The sequence below is a fragment of the Clupea harengus genome, chromosome 13, assembly GCF_900700415.2.
Source record: "Clupea harengus chromosome 13, Ch_v2.0.2, whole genome shotgun sequence".
NCBI lineage: Eukaryota > Metazoa > Chordata > Actinopteri > Clupeiformes > Clupeidae > Clupea > Clupea harengus.
Window position 1 is genome coordinate 15305779 of NC_045164.1, and position 15116 is coordinate 15320894.

General features: G+C 40.2%; 2 protein-coding genes across 3 annotated transcripts; both read left to right on the forward strand.

The window, feature by feature from the left end:
* The first annotated feature begins 1747 nt into the window (after positions 1 to 1747).
* Positions 1748 to 7038, forward strand: scdb (stearoyl-CoA desaturase b). Of its 2 annotated transcripts, none has more exons than XM_012838806.3 (6): positions 1748 to 1942; positions 2249 to 2473; positions 3293 to 3423; positions 3698 to 3903; positions 4644 to 4876; positions 5260 to 7038. In XM_012838806.3, exons 2-6 carry the CDS (start codon positions 2257 to 2259, stop codon positions 5457 to 5459), a joined length of 987 nt encoding a protein of 328 aa, XP_012694260.2. In that variant the 5' UTR covers positions 1748 to 1942; positions 2249 to 2256; the 3' UTR covers positions 5460 to 7038. The 2 variants fall into 2 exon arrangements, with proteins under 2 accessions (XP_012694260.2, XP_012694252.2); XM_012838798.3 differs by having other exon boundaries at positions 1756 to 2047.
* Positions 7039 to 8833: 1795 nt separating this feature from the next.
* wnt8b (wingless-type MMTV integration site family, member 8b) lies at positions 8834 to 13985 on the forward strand. The gene is made up of 6 exons (XM_012838140.2): positions 8834 to 8904; positions 9500 to 9533; positions 10363 to 10501; positions 11355 to 11480; positions 11721 to 11863; positions 13175 to 13985. The coding sequence occupies exons 1-6, from the start codon at positions 8834 to 8836 to the stop codon at positions 13736 to 13738; spliced, it is 1077 nt and encodes a 358-aa protein (XP_012693594.1). The 3' UTR covers positions 13739 to 13985.
* Positions 13986 to 15116: the final 1131 nt, after the last annotated feature.

A 15116-nucleotide genomic window follows, 5' to 3' on the forward strand; every position in this document is an offset into this window, starting at 1 on the left:
CCGAATCAAGTTTCAAAAGATATCGATGTGGAGTATATCACATAAATCATATACTGAAACATCATACAATGGTCTTAACATTCTAATGGTTCGTACGTGGAAGTATCCCAGGTCCCCTATTTACTTTTATCTTCATTTACTACCATCACTTGTACTTAAACCTACACTTTATATATACTTATATCATATCTGCACTACCTACTGCTATTGCTGCTCATGTTCATAGTCTTACCACTGTTATACTATCAAACCTCTTCATACTCCATATATCTTATTTCCTACTGTATATATTACTAATTTATGTATATACTTATTTATTTATATATTACCACTACACATATGTACATACTCTGCACTTTACTGCTTTTTTTGCACTTCTGGTTAGATGCTAAACTGCATTTTGTTGTCTCACTACTTGTACTCTGTGCAATGGCAATAAAGTTGAATCTGATTTGATCTAATTATGATGCTTTGATCAGGGAAGGTGTGATGATGTGATCGTCACTACAGATGAAGGTGTGCTCTGACTGCCATGCCATTGCGTCTGGCTCTTTGGCGTGGCGGTCAGAGTGCATATTTGGCACCCTGTAGACCCGGGTTCAAGTCCAGGTGGGGTGACCACGCTCTCCCTTCGCTACAAATGATGTCAGAAGTGGGATGGCTCGCTGTGAGGTCATCGGAAGCGTGCCTGTAAAACTGTGTGAGGGACCCCCAGGTAGGTTGACCCCTATGTGAGGGACCCCATAGATGGGTGAAGCACTTGTGTGTGGGGTGCTCTGGATGGGAGAAGTACAGTAGGTGGATGCGCAAGGAATGCCTGTGTGCGTGAAGCGCAAAGGTGCATGTGTGATGATGTGATCGTCACTACAGATGAGTGTGTGTTCTGACTGCCATGCCATTGAGCATGGCTGTTTGGCGTGGCGGCCAGAGTGCATGTTTTGGCACCCTGTAGACCCGGGTTCAAGTCCGGGTGGGTTGACCACGCTCTCCCTTCGCTACAAAAGGGGTTTTCTTTCTGTATTGCTCATGTGTAATGGCTCAGTCATGCTATTTTATATTTCACAACACTCTTTGCATCATTGGTACAGCTGAGGTCAAGGAAAAGTGTCTAAGTACACAGTTTGCCAATAGAAGGCCAACATTATGCCAAAAAGAGACAGGAGACAGGAAGGATTCGGCCCGGTTGAGCACTGTGTGCCCTAGTTTCAGTGCTATTGCTGAATTTCTGCCATTAGTGGTTAAAATGAACAGAGAAAACAGTTCAAATATCTCTTCATTAAACTCAAAACTTTCCGAAGAGAATTTAATCACCTAATTTTACAATATATGAGTTACAATTATATAACCTTTTAAAAGTAGGTTGGATAAATTCTGTGGTGAAATATTCAAGAAAAATATTATTAAATATCCACATATTTAAATAAACCCTGCATAACAAACTATGTTTTACAGATTTGGCGACGGAATATGCACAGCACATGAAATGGGAAATTACAGTGGTTAATTGAACTTAATAAAAAACTTTATGGCTGGTTCAAACAAAGTACATTTTCCATATTTCATAGTAGGGTACGACGTATACAGTGCCATAATTAAGCCTATATTGCTAGTTATATGCCTGCAATGCAAAGTGTCGTGTTTGATTACTTAATATCAGATTGAGTCAAACGTTTTTTTTCTTCTTATCAGCGATTTCTGCACCTTGTCAGTAGACACGAAATTATTTGGAATAGTTCCATTATGCAAACAAATGATGTAATAGTTAAACACAGACGCAATCGTCAATTGCCAATGCCCTCTTCCGAGAGATGTTGTAGCCAAAGCTCAAAACGCGAACATCAGATAAGCAGGCGACCAATGAAACTGGCAGGGCAAGGTGGCATCCATTACGCTTCGACCAATTGCGATCTTTAAAATCGACGTCTGAGGAAGAGAGTCGGAGGTAAGCGGAATTCTACAACAAGGACTGTATAACGTTATTGTTTTCCGTCACTGAGCGTTCGTTGTTGAACTGTAACGTTACACCGAGCATCTGCATCAGCTAAAGGTAATTGTTCAGCGTTTAGTGACCACGTAGTGCTTGTTTCACAGTTTAGCAAGCGTTCGTGTGGTATGGTGGTTCTCAGGAAGGAAGGGATAGAGACCCACCCGTTTCTATGGACTTCGAAATACGTTTCTTGACAGCAGTCGCCTAGCTGTTGTATTTCACGTGTATAACCTAATAGTTGGTCATTTGCTGTTTCCACAGAGTAAAATATGACGACAATTTCAGACTTCAGTCCGAACGGAGATACAATGGCTGAAAACAGAAAAGTGGAGGATGTTTTTGACGATACTTACAAGGAGAAAGAAGGTCCAAAACCACCACGCCAAATAGTGTGGAGAAATGTTGTTTTAATGGCATTACTGCACACCGGAGCTCTGTATGGACTAACAATTACACCATCTGCTTCCATTCTAACTTTACTTTGGAGTAAGTAGGCTACATGTTTGCATTTCAAGTGCCTTTTTTTTTCTTTTTTTCTTTCAACTTCTTATGCTCTGTAGCCAGTGTTGGTCCGATGTTCAATGCATCTGTCCAAAACTGCTATGTTAGGCACTCTGTTTAGAAAGAGATGACCTTCTATTACGAAAGGTTGTTGACTTGACGTCACCGTGTTCTAGGAAGAAATTAGATTTGTTTTAAGTCTTTGTGCAGGCTATGAAGTCATGTGATGTTTATCTCCCTGAATCAGCAGTACATTTAACATTTTAAAACGACAGGTTTTGATCAGATTTGTTTCTCACTGTTAGGAGTTCTCTTGTAGTATAATTGATACCTTGGTGCTGTTCATTTAATGCTGAGCTTCGGCAGGATGGAGTTGGACTTGTTGGCCATATAGGTGCTTTGAGTTTGAGACCGTTAAATAGAGACAGCTAGCATGAGACAGAATGTAAGTTGAACGTCTAAGGAATCGTCCTGGCAAAACTGTGTTCCACTGTTTCATACATTTTTGTGTTGCTGAACTGCATAATATTTCGGCCTGAGAACAATGAACAATTGCCCATAGCAATAGGCTTTCTATTGTGAGCTGGACAAGCCCACAACAGTGTGGCCTTCTTTACTGGTCTGAGGTCTTGAGAACTGACCACACATAGAAGGACATTCAGTGCATAGAGAGACATTCAGTTGGCCAAGAGGAGACACACCCACCCACCCCAGTGAGACAGACATAAATAACCAAGAGACAGCTATGTTGAGAAAATTCATTTGTGTAAGATATTAATGTCCCCCCTCCCCTCCCCTCCACAGCGGTTGTTTGTTTCCTGATCAGTGCTCTGGGAGTGACAGCTGGGGCTCATCGGCTGTGGAGTCATAGGTCATACAAAGCCTCACTGCCCCTACGCATCTTCCTAGCTTTTGGAAATTCTATGGCCTTTCAGGTAATACAAACAACTTTTAATGTTTGCACAACATCAAAATAGGCTTTTTAGAGCTATTGGCAATAATTGTACGCTTAGAAGTGACAATACATATCAAGAATATGTGCACATAAACTGTACGCAATAAGTTAGCAATAAAATAGAACTGTTTGCAAAAGTGCTACAAATGCTGTTTTTAAGATGAGAATTCATAAGAATGTCATATGTTTGGGTGTTGATGGCGTACTGTGAAAAGGGAATACGTTTGACATCTCTGATGTGCTTGACCATCCAGAATGACATCTTTGAGTGGGCGAGAGACCACCGAGTGCATCACAAGTTCTCCGAGACCGACGCGGACCCTCACAATGCTCTTCGAGGCTTCTTCTTCTCACACATCGGTTGGCTTTTAGTCCGCAAGCATCCAGATGTGATCGAGAAGGGGCGCAAGCTGGACGTCAGTGATCTTAAAGCAGATCCAGTCGTCATGTTCCAAAAAAAGTGAGTAAAAGTGTGAGTTGGTTAATGTAATATCGATTGAATGTTTCCAGTGAGTGCATCTGTGAACTTTACAAGAGTTACACCTGAATTAGTAATATATATATATATATATATATATATGAAGTGATTGTAAAACATGTTGAGTATGGGTATGGTCCACGAGAGTTCTTTGAGTGAGGGAAGCGGTGTGAGATGGTGAGGAAATGGGCGTCCGGGTCAGCATGCACCTCACATTCTGATTGACTGATAAGGCTTATCAGCCATGCCAGAGCAGAGATCAGCCCACAGGCATTCACAGTGGAGGGTTTTGTGACATAGCCTATTCTCTTGGATCCTGTCCCGCGTTGGATCTAAATCTCCCTCGTCAGAGGATTAGCATGTCTGAAGTCAGCAGTCATCAAAACATAATTCATTGACAGTCCAAATGGTAAACTTGTCGGTCATGTTAACTGCGTATTGCTCTACTTCCTGATTTATTGCTGAAGCACGTGAGGCTGTATAGACCAGTTTGTTATAGATGCACGTTTTTGTTACGAATCTCAGATTGTTATCATAATATGTTTACCCCAGTGTCCTCTTTTGGGTAAGCAGACCAAACTGTAATATAACCCTTTTTGTTTGTCATGAACAGTGAATGCTGTTAGTCGGGACAATCATGCATGACCACTTGTGAACACATAACTCCATGGAAAGTCTAATTTCTTGATTTCTCTCTCCCCCCCTCCCCCCTTCCTCTCAAGGCATTATAAGATGTCAGTGCTGCTGGTCTGCTTCGGCGTTCCCATGTTTGTGCCTTGGTACCTGTGGGGTGAGTCTCTTTGGGTGGGCTACTTTGTCCCCGGACTCCTGAGGTACTGTGCTGTGCTGAATGCCACATGGTTGGTGAATAGTGCGGCCCATATGTGGGGAATGAGGCCCTATGACCTCACCATCAACCCCAGGGAGAACAGATTTGTGGCCTTAAGCGCCATAGGTAAGATATGAACCATTTCATGGATTATTTATGTTTATGCACAGTTGGCATTACAGTTCTATTGAAACTGAATGCTAAGTCATGCCATGATATCGCACTGATTAAGAGTTGAAATACTGTCACATGTCGAGGAATGTGTGTTCTCTCTCTCTCTTGCTCTCTCTCTCTCTCTCTCTCAAGGCTAAATCCACTTTTAAAGATTTAAGACAGTCATTAGAACACTTTCTTATAAAAAGCCAGTGAAATGTAACTGAAAAAGATGTGTTTTTGTTGTCCATCTTAACATCCACATTTTTTAGAATACAGGTAAATATCCGTACAGCATTTTATGAAAAACTAAATGATAGTGATTTTTTTTTTTTTTTTTTCTGTATGATTTTCAGGGGAGGGTTTCCACAACTACCACCACACGTTTCCTTATGACTATTCAACAAGTGAGTTTGGCCACAAACTCAACTTCACTACCTTTTTCATTGACGGGATGCACTCATTGGGCCTTGCAAGGGAATGCAAGCAGGCATCCAAGGAGGTAGTCATGGCTCGCATCCAGCGCACTGGGAAAGGCAGTCATAAGTCCGGCTGATTGATTTTCACATTTCAAAAGTCCTATGCAGTCACAATAGCCAAAACATGTAAGGATATTTTCACAGAATTTGTGAATGAGTCGCAAAAACGCATAGTAATGTCTCCAAATCCTTTCTGAGATAAAAACCATGAGCCCTGCGAACTAATATTGGTAATATAGGATATTTGTTATTTTTTTCTGCATTGAGGTTGATTGTGGAAAGGTGTGGCTCTAAGTCTAGTTCTGGTAAAGCACTGACACCTCAGTGGTAAACAGGCCAAGGGCCTGGAAGTCACACTCTTGTATATCAGCTCCACACAGTGGATATAGCACTTTCTGGTTAAGCATTCAAGTGGGACTTTGTCATGGATGTCATCCCAGTGCTATGCAAAGTATACATTAACATATATGTGCTATTAATCATTTTTGTGACACTTTGAAATGTTGTGGCGGATCAGTAGTTTTGCACGTGAAGCTTAACATTGATCAGCTTTAAATATAGTATGTCATTTCTTACCCTCATTGGATAATGGTGTGCTACTGGTGTGGACTTCCATTAATCCTTTATGTCACCCATGAATAAGGACACATACTGGACATGTAATGTCATACAATATTTTGAATTCAGATTTATTTTATGTTTTTTCTTTGCCATTCAGCCATTGTACTAGTCAACCATACTTGTTCTACAGTCAAATACAGAGAATATGCACCATACATATTCATTTAATTTCAATGGTGCTCTTAATCAGTTTGTTACTGATGGATAATTGGTGGATTATTTATTGATACATTGCACAATGCATACCTCTCAATATCTATTGTACCTGATTCAAGCACAATACCAGATGACCAGATCTGAACTGACTGCACCACTTGGCCAATTATGGTCAAATTAAATACAGAATGGCAGAATGGTAATATTCCTTGAAAAAAAAAAAATTATATTCATACCTGCCTGTATTTCACAAAGGGACATTGTCTGTCCCTCAGGGAAATAAACATTGAAGAAGGTAGTTGTATGTTGTCAATATATATAAGAACATATCTACCGGAAGGTCTCCCTGATGCCTTATCAAATAATATATATTTTAGTATAGATGCCTGTTTGGTTATTTTAATAGAGATCACAAGAATACACCATATCCACCAAAAACAAGGCTTTGGGTCTATGTCAGACCAAATGTCTTCTCATACATGACCAAATGTCTTAATTAGTGAAGGTGAAGGCTGACTGGCACAAATGAAACGACAGACAGGGAGGTAATGATGTAGGCCTACATCATACCTTTAAGTTTTAAAGGACCACATTGTCTTTCCTAAGCAGTAATAGCCAGCGGTTAGATACTGAGCTAAACAAATCGATTTGTTACCTTTGTATCCTTTTCTTTCCCCTGTAAGAGTATGTTTTATAATGTTGGCCTCTGGAGTTCCTGAATGCCTTAATAATTGCCACATTTTGAAAGGAATGTTGTGTTCATTGTTAGTACCAAAAATAAACAATTTTTACATGTAAATCTGTAAAACTTGTGCTGTGACTTTTTGCCATTATATCATTAATTGTTTACCTTCACCCTCAATAAATGAGTTCACCTTATGTGTTGCATTTACTGTGTCACTTGGTAAGATAGCGCCATCTTGTGGTAGAGAAGTAGGATGCATTAGGTTAGTATGGCGACAAACCCTTATCCTACGATTGATCCCTTTTGCACTCTAGCTCAAGAATGTATTCAGTCATTTCAGAACTTAGACGCTATCCGTATGCCTGCTTTCAGTTGAGTTTGAACATTAATGTCGGGGGACTGCCGTAGAAAATAAGACTTTATACCCTATTCATCTTGATCATATTTCTACGACTGCGTTAATTTGTTCTCAACAACACAATCAGTTCTGACCAGATCTGTAAAAACATCAAATTAGTAATAAGTAGCCTAAAAATGGTTGGTTTACTTAGGCTAAATGAAGGACAGAGCGCAACATATGCAAAATGCATCAGAATTGTAAGGGAAGATGTCATCTAGTAGCTTATAGGTCTAGGTTGCAAAACAGGCACTTGTGAAGTTTTGGGAAATCCTATTAAATGAATTGAAATTAGAATGGCTTTGATCCCCGTGGTTATAGGCGGTCTGCGTTTCAACTGGTGAATTTCAAAGACTTAATACAAAAACATCCCGCAGAACCTTGCAAATAACTTTCTCTTAATCCCAATTTGCACACAAGAAGATAGGTGAATGTCAAAGAAACAAATGCTCAAATGTCTTAAAAGGTCAGACTGGGGCAACCACAAAAAAGGCAAATGACACTTGCAGTATAAGCAACTTAGATATTTGCCTTGTGGATTAGATATGCAAACAAGGATTCTTTTCAAGTCGGTGCTGTTCCTTACACCTTTTTATTTAGTTTTGACGTCTTAATGTCAGAGTTTCATTTGTTTCGTTGATCTCCTTTCCTTTACGTGCCTATTTTTGTTGTGATAACATGTAGCCCAAGCATCAACTACAAATAATTAAAGTAGGCTATAATTATAATAATAATAATAATAATAAAGGAAATGTAATAATAAGAATGATGGTGAATGTCAACTAACAATATTTTATAGAAATCTATAAATACCCCATTCTAAAAGACATCTTTTCATTGAGAATGTTAAGAGGAAAGTTTTTCTGTTTCTTTATATGGGCAACTTATTTTTATATTCAATTGCCGTTTATAAAGGTTTGGATTACATTGGCTTAATGGGATTTCGGTCAAGAAGGTATAACACAAAGTAGGCTACCACATTTTACAAAGCCAAAAGTTAATAATTAGCACAAATTCAACCCGAATAATGTCATCTTCAACATTTCAATTAGCCTAAAGAAGATTTCCTGTCGGGCACATCTCGAATCCCTGACGAAGGGGTCTAATTCATCCATTCAATACATTTTATGTATTTTCCTATATAGCCTTGCCATTATCGAAATAACACTTTTGTGTTCCACACGTTTAGTACCCTGGTCACAGACCATCTGTTGTATAGGATATAGTTCTCAAATACATTATTTTGGTAGTTGATATAGTGACTCCTGTTCCGGTTTCATGCCATTTTAATTGAACTGTTAACAAGGAATGGACGCTTCCCAGCTATTTCTCTTCTGGAAACCCAGGGTGCCCTTTTGATCATTTCAAACTCTCCGTGCTATAATAGATCTGATTGGCTGAAGGAGTAAGAAGGGGAAAATCTTTAATTAAGCAGATAATCTCTTGTTGGGATGAGAGCAGCTCCATTTCAGAACCCCCCTTGGTTCCCACATGAGCCCCTCAGCTTCCTGAGATCTGCATGTAGGTATATATCCTTCTTGCAGAGCGCTCGGGTTTACAGCACACTGCATTCTAATTCCCTTCATTTCAGGATGCTTATGCATTTGGAAGTCTACTACTACGTTTTCATTTTGATGACTCACATGAGGTCCTGCTGCAGCTGGTAAGTGCATTTTTTTCATTCTGACTGATTTCATAGTTTCTTTGAGTCACGATTTTACAGTAGGTTTCACTAAAAGACTCGGCCTGTGACTACTCAACCAGCCAATGAATTGGACGTGATTGAATAAAATATCTAAAGCGCTAACCTTTTATGCTAAAGTAAATCATTGTGTGGTGAGAAATGATGCGACATTGTTGTTTTTATTGTGAGATTGACTGTCAGAGAGAATTCCTTGAGTCAAATTAGCTGCTATATTTTACCCAAAATATAATTTACAAGACAATCTTTAACATTTTAGTTTGCCTAGTATTTTTACCTTTAATCTGTTCTATCTTTCCTCTTTTCTTCTACAAGTAAGAAAGTTGTCAATAATTGTAACCAGATATTTCAGGAGTATTGTACATTTGTGTGGCAGTCTCTAAATTGTAACTTACATTTAACAGGAAGTAAAAAATTAAAAAAAAATGAAACTTTACTTACATACTATGAAAAAAACATTTAAAAGATGTTTTGCATCACTATTGTAGTAGCTATGTCTGAGGATGGGTGAGAAACATGTTTCTACTCTGAGTTAATGGGCTGCTCTGCCTTCCAGGTCAGTGAATAATTTCCTGATGACTGGCCCAAAGGTAAGCCAACTTTCTTTTGATCTCCTCTGATGATCTTTATCTAAAGTCCATCCTTCAGACTGCTTCACACATTTGATTTTATACATGATATATCTTTTGAGGTTGATCTTCATCCTGCTAACCACAAAACATAGCAGTATTATCTTAGGTCCTGACCCCAACCCCACCCATGAAACCCCCTATTTGCCCCAACTATAAACCCCAGCCATCTAAAGCAGCCACTGTGGAATGCAGATCATATTGTGGTTTGAAAATGCAGGGACATGACTCTAGGGTTTGGCATAGACATGGCCTCCTCCCTGAACATACTTGAGCTCATTCACTATATTATGTCCTGAGTGTTCCAGTGGTAGAGTGGCGAGTTAAGACTCCTCTGGTGGGTGGTCATCATTAGCAAGCCAGACACCAGTGAATGAGCTTGTGCTTCAGTCCATCCAAGGCCACTTGAGACATATTAGGATATATGGCTCAGGCCGAACAAGCAGCCTGTCACTCACGCTGAGAAAAGAATCAGTAAGGTTCACAAAATCCTTATTACAGAATTACATACATTTGTGTGTGGTATACTATGTGGTTGTGTTCACAATGAAACAAAACCTTTTGGTAAACAGTAAAGCAACATTTTGAATTATGAAAAATAAATTAAATGTATTATTTTTTTTTTTTTAGCAAATTACATTTGAAGTAATTCATTGTTTGTATGGCATAGATATTCCTTTCTTGCATGTGTATTTGTTTTGAAAGAAATGACAACAAACAGTGCTCTAACAAAAACTTTGTTCTTCAACTAAAGTGCTCTTGTAACCCTTGTGATTGTTCATCCTCTCAGGCCTATCTGATCTACTCCAGCAGTGTGGCTGCAGGGGCTCAGAGTGGGATTGAGGAGTGCAAGTATCAATTCGCCTGGGAGCGCTGGAACTGTCCGGAGAGAGCTCTTCAACTGTCCACTCATAATGGCCTCCGGAGTGGTGAGAAAAGAGCAAGCAAACACACACACAAACACACACACAAACACACACACAAACACACACACACTCTTCCATTAATATGGACCCAAGCAAACACACACACACTCTTCCATTAATATGGACCCAAGCTTTCACATGCAGGATTATCATACCAATGCTCCAACCCTATCACTCAGTTTATTGCCCAAGTTGAAGTCTTTTTCTCAAGTTTGAAACCGTGCCCAAAAGGAGGGAAGACATTATGTTCTTGGGTCAAATCTTGTGGGAAAATACCAGTTTTACAAGATGAATATCCAGCATCCCAAGAAGACTGCAAATATGGTGGAGTTTGTTTGAGTGGATGTAATGCTGTCCGAACCGATGCAACAAAGCTGAGATAATCCAATCACAAACATTCAAAAGACCCCTAATACGGTTTACAGAAAACAACAGAACACCATTCTCTAGTCTTTTGAATATTGCTGGTTAATTCCCTTAGGAAAGGACAAGGACTAGGAAGGGATATCAGAGAGGCGTGGAGGGTGAACCAGGCGCCTCATCAGAAGATAAGGGCTTTAGGTCAAAGGGCTGCCTCAGGCTACTTCAGAGGGCATTCCTGAAGTGCCATAGAAGGCAAAGTGAATCTGTCTCAGGCCAGAGCTGACCTGCAGTCTAATTGTGCACATTCCCATCAGTTGCACATTTTGCTATCGGTCTCTTAATTCAGGTTGAGTGCAGTACATATTGGGAAGTGTCATTTGGGTGATGAAAATGCGGAATTAAATTTTTCAGCATGCACTGATATAGTATAAACAACATTATTCTGTCAATAACATTATTCTATGTGCTTTAACACTGACCATTTTTTCCACAGCAAATAGGGAAACAGCGTTTGTCCATGCCATAAGCTCTGCAGGGGTGATGTACACCCTTACGCGAAACTGCAGCCTTGGTGACTTTGACAACTGTGGTTGCGATGACACAAGGAATGGTCAACGAGGTAAGCAAACTGATCAATATTCTGCGAGTGAAAGGTGTTCTCAAAATGTACCTTAAACTAACTTAAAGAGTGAGACTCGGAAGGCAGCCCCTTGAATACGTTTCTCATGATCTTATCTCTTGAAATCTAAATTCCTAAGAGAAGCATCAGTCTTCCGCTGTTTTATTTGCAATAGTTGAATCTAAGGAGCAGATTTGCTGTGATCTAAGCCAGGCTCTTTGTTCCTCCACTGACTTGCAGGGGGCCCAGGCTGGCTGTGGGGCGGCTGCAGTGATAATGTGGGCTTCGGAGAAGTTATCTCCAAACAGTTTGTTGACGCCTTGGAGACAGGGCAGGACGCACGAGCAGCCATGAATCTACACAACAATGAAGCTGGACGCAGGGTAAAGTTTGATCATTTATAAAAAAGTCTCTAAACTTTTCAGAGAACAGACAGAAGGTGTGCCCTCCGGCAGTTTCATAGGCTGATCTGGAGCCTGGAGAGCTGATTTGGAGGGAAGGCGTGTAATACGGAGTTAGCTTCATAGGCTGATCTGGAGCCTGGAGAGCTGATTTGAAGGCGAGGCGTGTAATAAGGAGTTAGCTTCATAGGCTGATCTGGAGCCTGGAGAGCTGATTTGAAGGGAAGGCGTGTAATAAGGAGTTGTAAGAACTTACTCAGAGGTGGGGCTTTAGACTTTGGAATCTCACTTGGCCACCAACAGAATGTATAGTGTCCTTTGAATCATTATTTTTCCTCTTCTGAATTATAGCTATACCACCCAAGAGCTTTATTCAGTGTGTTGTAAGCAAGGTGCCACTCGTCCCAATCACAGTGTGTGCGCTGTACCAGAAGGGCCTATTTACGGCTCCTGAATGTCTTTTATGATGGGACCTCAACTCCAGACTCTTGGGATCAGTGGTGCAAGCTTAATTAGAAGACCTAAGGGGCCACACATAGCAAAGCTTCTGTATAATGTTGGTCCCAAACAAGTGTTTAGTTTTATTCTTGCAATAAGGTTCTTACATTTATGTTGGTCTTTGTTTGCCTGGAGAGACCCAGGGGATCATGGCTATGCAGCTGAAGTGGCCTTTGTTTTTGCTGCCGCCGCTGCCTCCTCACTTTGTGTCAGATCCCCATGGCACCTGGAGCATCATTGTAACAGAAAAAATGCCAGAAAGAGACCTTTTTCATTTCCTCTTCAATGGACTTTCAATTGAGTCCACTCATAGCAGAAAACATGTTGACAATGGTTATACTAAATAAATACACCCTTTTCCACAGCAGAACAATTGAACTCAATGTGAATCCTTGATACTTACTCACCTTTAGTGAAAATGCTTTAGTTTGAGAAAAAGAAATGTCCTTTTTCAAGTGACAGCTGCTTATAACGACCAAAGTCAGGATATATTGAGTGGGCACAAAAGCTGGAAAACTGGAGAATTGAACCTTGAACTTGGTTCTCCTTTCACTCGTTGAATTCGCCCTCTTTTTTCAACTTCAAGCCATACAATCAGTAGGAAGCTGTATTTGTAAAGCAAAAATGCATAGAACCGAAAATCAAACATTGAAATAAAAGCAGTGTAAACAATGTAAAATAGTAGTTCCCATAGATTTCCCCCCTATGCTTGGTTGGAATTATGAGAATAGAATTGCATTTCCATGCTCCGTGTCTTTGTGCTTTTTTAATGCGAGACCCGTTTTGTTCACCCAGGCTGTTAAAGGGACCATGCAGCGAACATGTAAATGCCACGGAGTCTCGGGGAGCTGCACCACCCAGACGTGCTGGCTGCAGCTCCCCGACTTCAGGGAGGTGGGCACCTATCTGAAGGAGAAGTATCAGAAAGCCCTGAAGGTGGACCTGCTCAGGGGGGCAGGCAACAGCGCAGCCAGTCGCAGGGCCATCGCCGAGACCTTCAGTTCCATCTCCCGCAAAGAGCTCGTCCACCTGGAGGATTCACCTGACTACTGCCTGGAGAACAAAACCCTGGGCCTGGCGGGCACGGAGGGACGCGAGTGCATCAAGAAGGGCAAGAGTCTGAGCCGCTGGGAGAAGCGCAGCTGCAAGCGTCTGTGTGGAGAGTGTGGCCTGGCCGTGGAGGAGCGGCGGGCGGAGCTGGTGTCCAGCTGCAACTGCAAGTTCCACTGGTGCTGCGCGGTCAAGTGTGATCAGTGCCGCAAGACTGTCACCAAATACTACTGTGTGAAGAAGGGGAAGAAGGCCCAGAGCGCCAGCCACAGCCAAAGGAAAAGTCTCCGGCTCAGGAAGACACACTGAGGAGGGCGTGAAGACTACACCCCACTGAGGTTTTTACACAGACAGTGCATTTGGTTTCAGTAAGATAGTATAGCACATATATTTCACAAAATGGTAAAAAAAAACATACGTTTGAAAGAGTGTAAATAAAGAAGAATGAAAGTTTTGTCAACAGAAAATTACTGAAAGAGAGTTTGAGAAAATAATGCTTAGATTTATTGGAAAGCTTGCATAAATACAGGAAGCATTGCAAATATTAGATGTTTATTGGTACGGTGATCTGAATATATTTAAATACTATTTTTGTACTTTTCTACGGCCCAATTTACATTTGTTTAACATTTGAAATAGAAAACACTTCTAAAATTCTGGATATTGGGAATTATGTGGAATACTTTAATAGGATGACACAAATAAACCACACTATGGACCAGACATATCAAAATCCATCAATGTTTCCATTTCCTATAAATAATTGTAAAGGTTTGCATTTGTGTAATATACTGCAATCAATGTGGTAGAAACACTTCTGGTGCCATAGGGTAGACACAAGGAAGTTACACCCCCTACAGAGTCGGTATTTAATTGTAAATAAAATGAAGCACTTTGTATATTATTAATTTATTGCAGTCTGTTATAGTTTGCTTTGTTTCATTCATTTTCTAGCAATCCTTGATAATCCAACATCAACAATCCAGACCAGTAATAAACCTCTGTTATTCATTCAGTATTGTTTTTTGAGTTATTAAATATTTTTTTTATTCTTCAATCTAACTTAATTTTAGCCTATGCAATAACAAACAGTGAAGTGAACTTACTTTGCTAATTGCTAAACACATTATAATACAGAGGCTTAAGAGTTTTGGAATTAAATGAAAGGAATAAATGATATGTGTTAAAAAGCTAGTTAAACATATGTATACAGAAGATCATCTGTGTAATCTGCATAAAATAATTTCTGCATTGTTCATTTTAGTATCAGGCAACCCTGGGGCAAAGAAACAATTAGGGAAAAAATGTTTAATTATAGTCTTCCTTTTTCACACCTTTCTCAATTTCACCTTTACAAATGCCTTTCTTTTCATGTCATTGTAGTCTTTAAAGAACTCTCAATGCCTTGGCTCTTGCTTGCTTCTTTACTGTTTAATACTGGTTTAATTAACTCTGTCCAGACAGAGGGAAAACATGAACCTAGTTGCCCTTAAATCATTCTGCCTCTAATTTTGTATGCTAATCTCCTTTTTCACCCCACCATCATGGGAAAAGAAAAAAATGTTGGGAAAACGTGGTGTTGCCTGCACAGTGGCTTCCTGTGGCTGTTTTCTTCCTGGCCCACCTATTTGGCTCTTTTCACTCCTCTAGGGCTTCCTTTGCTTGATTTAACAATGAATGCCGAGCT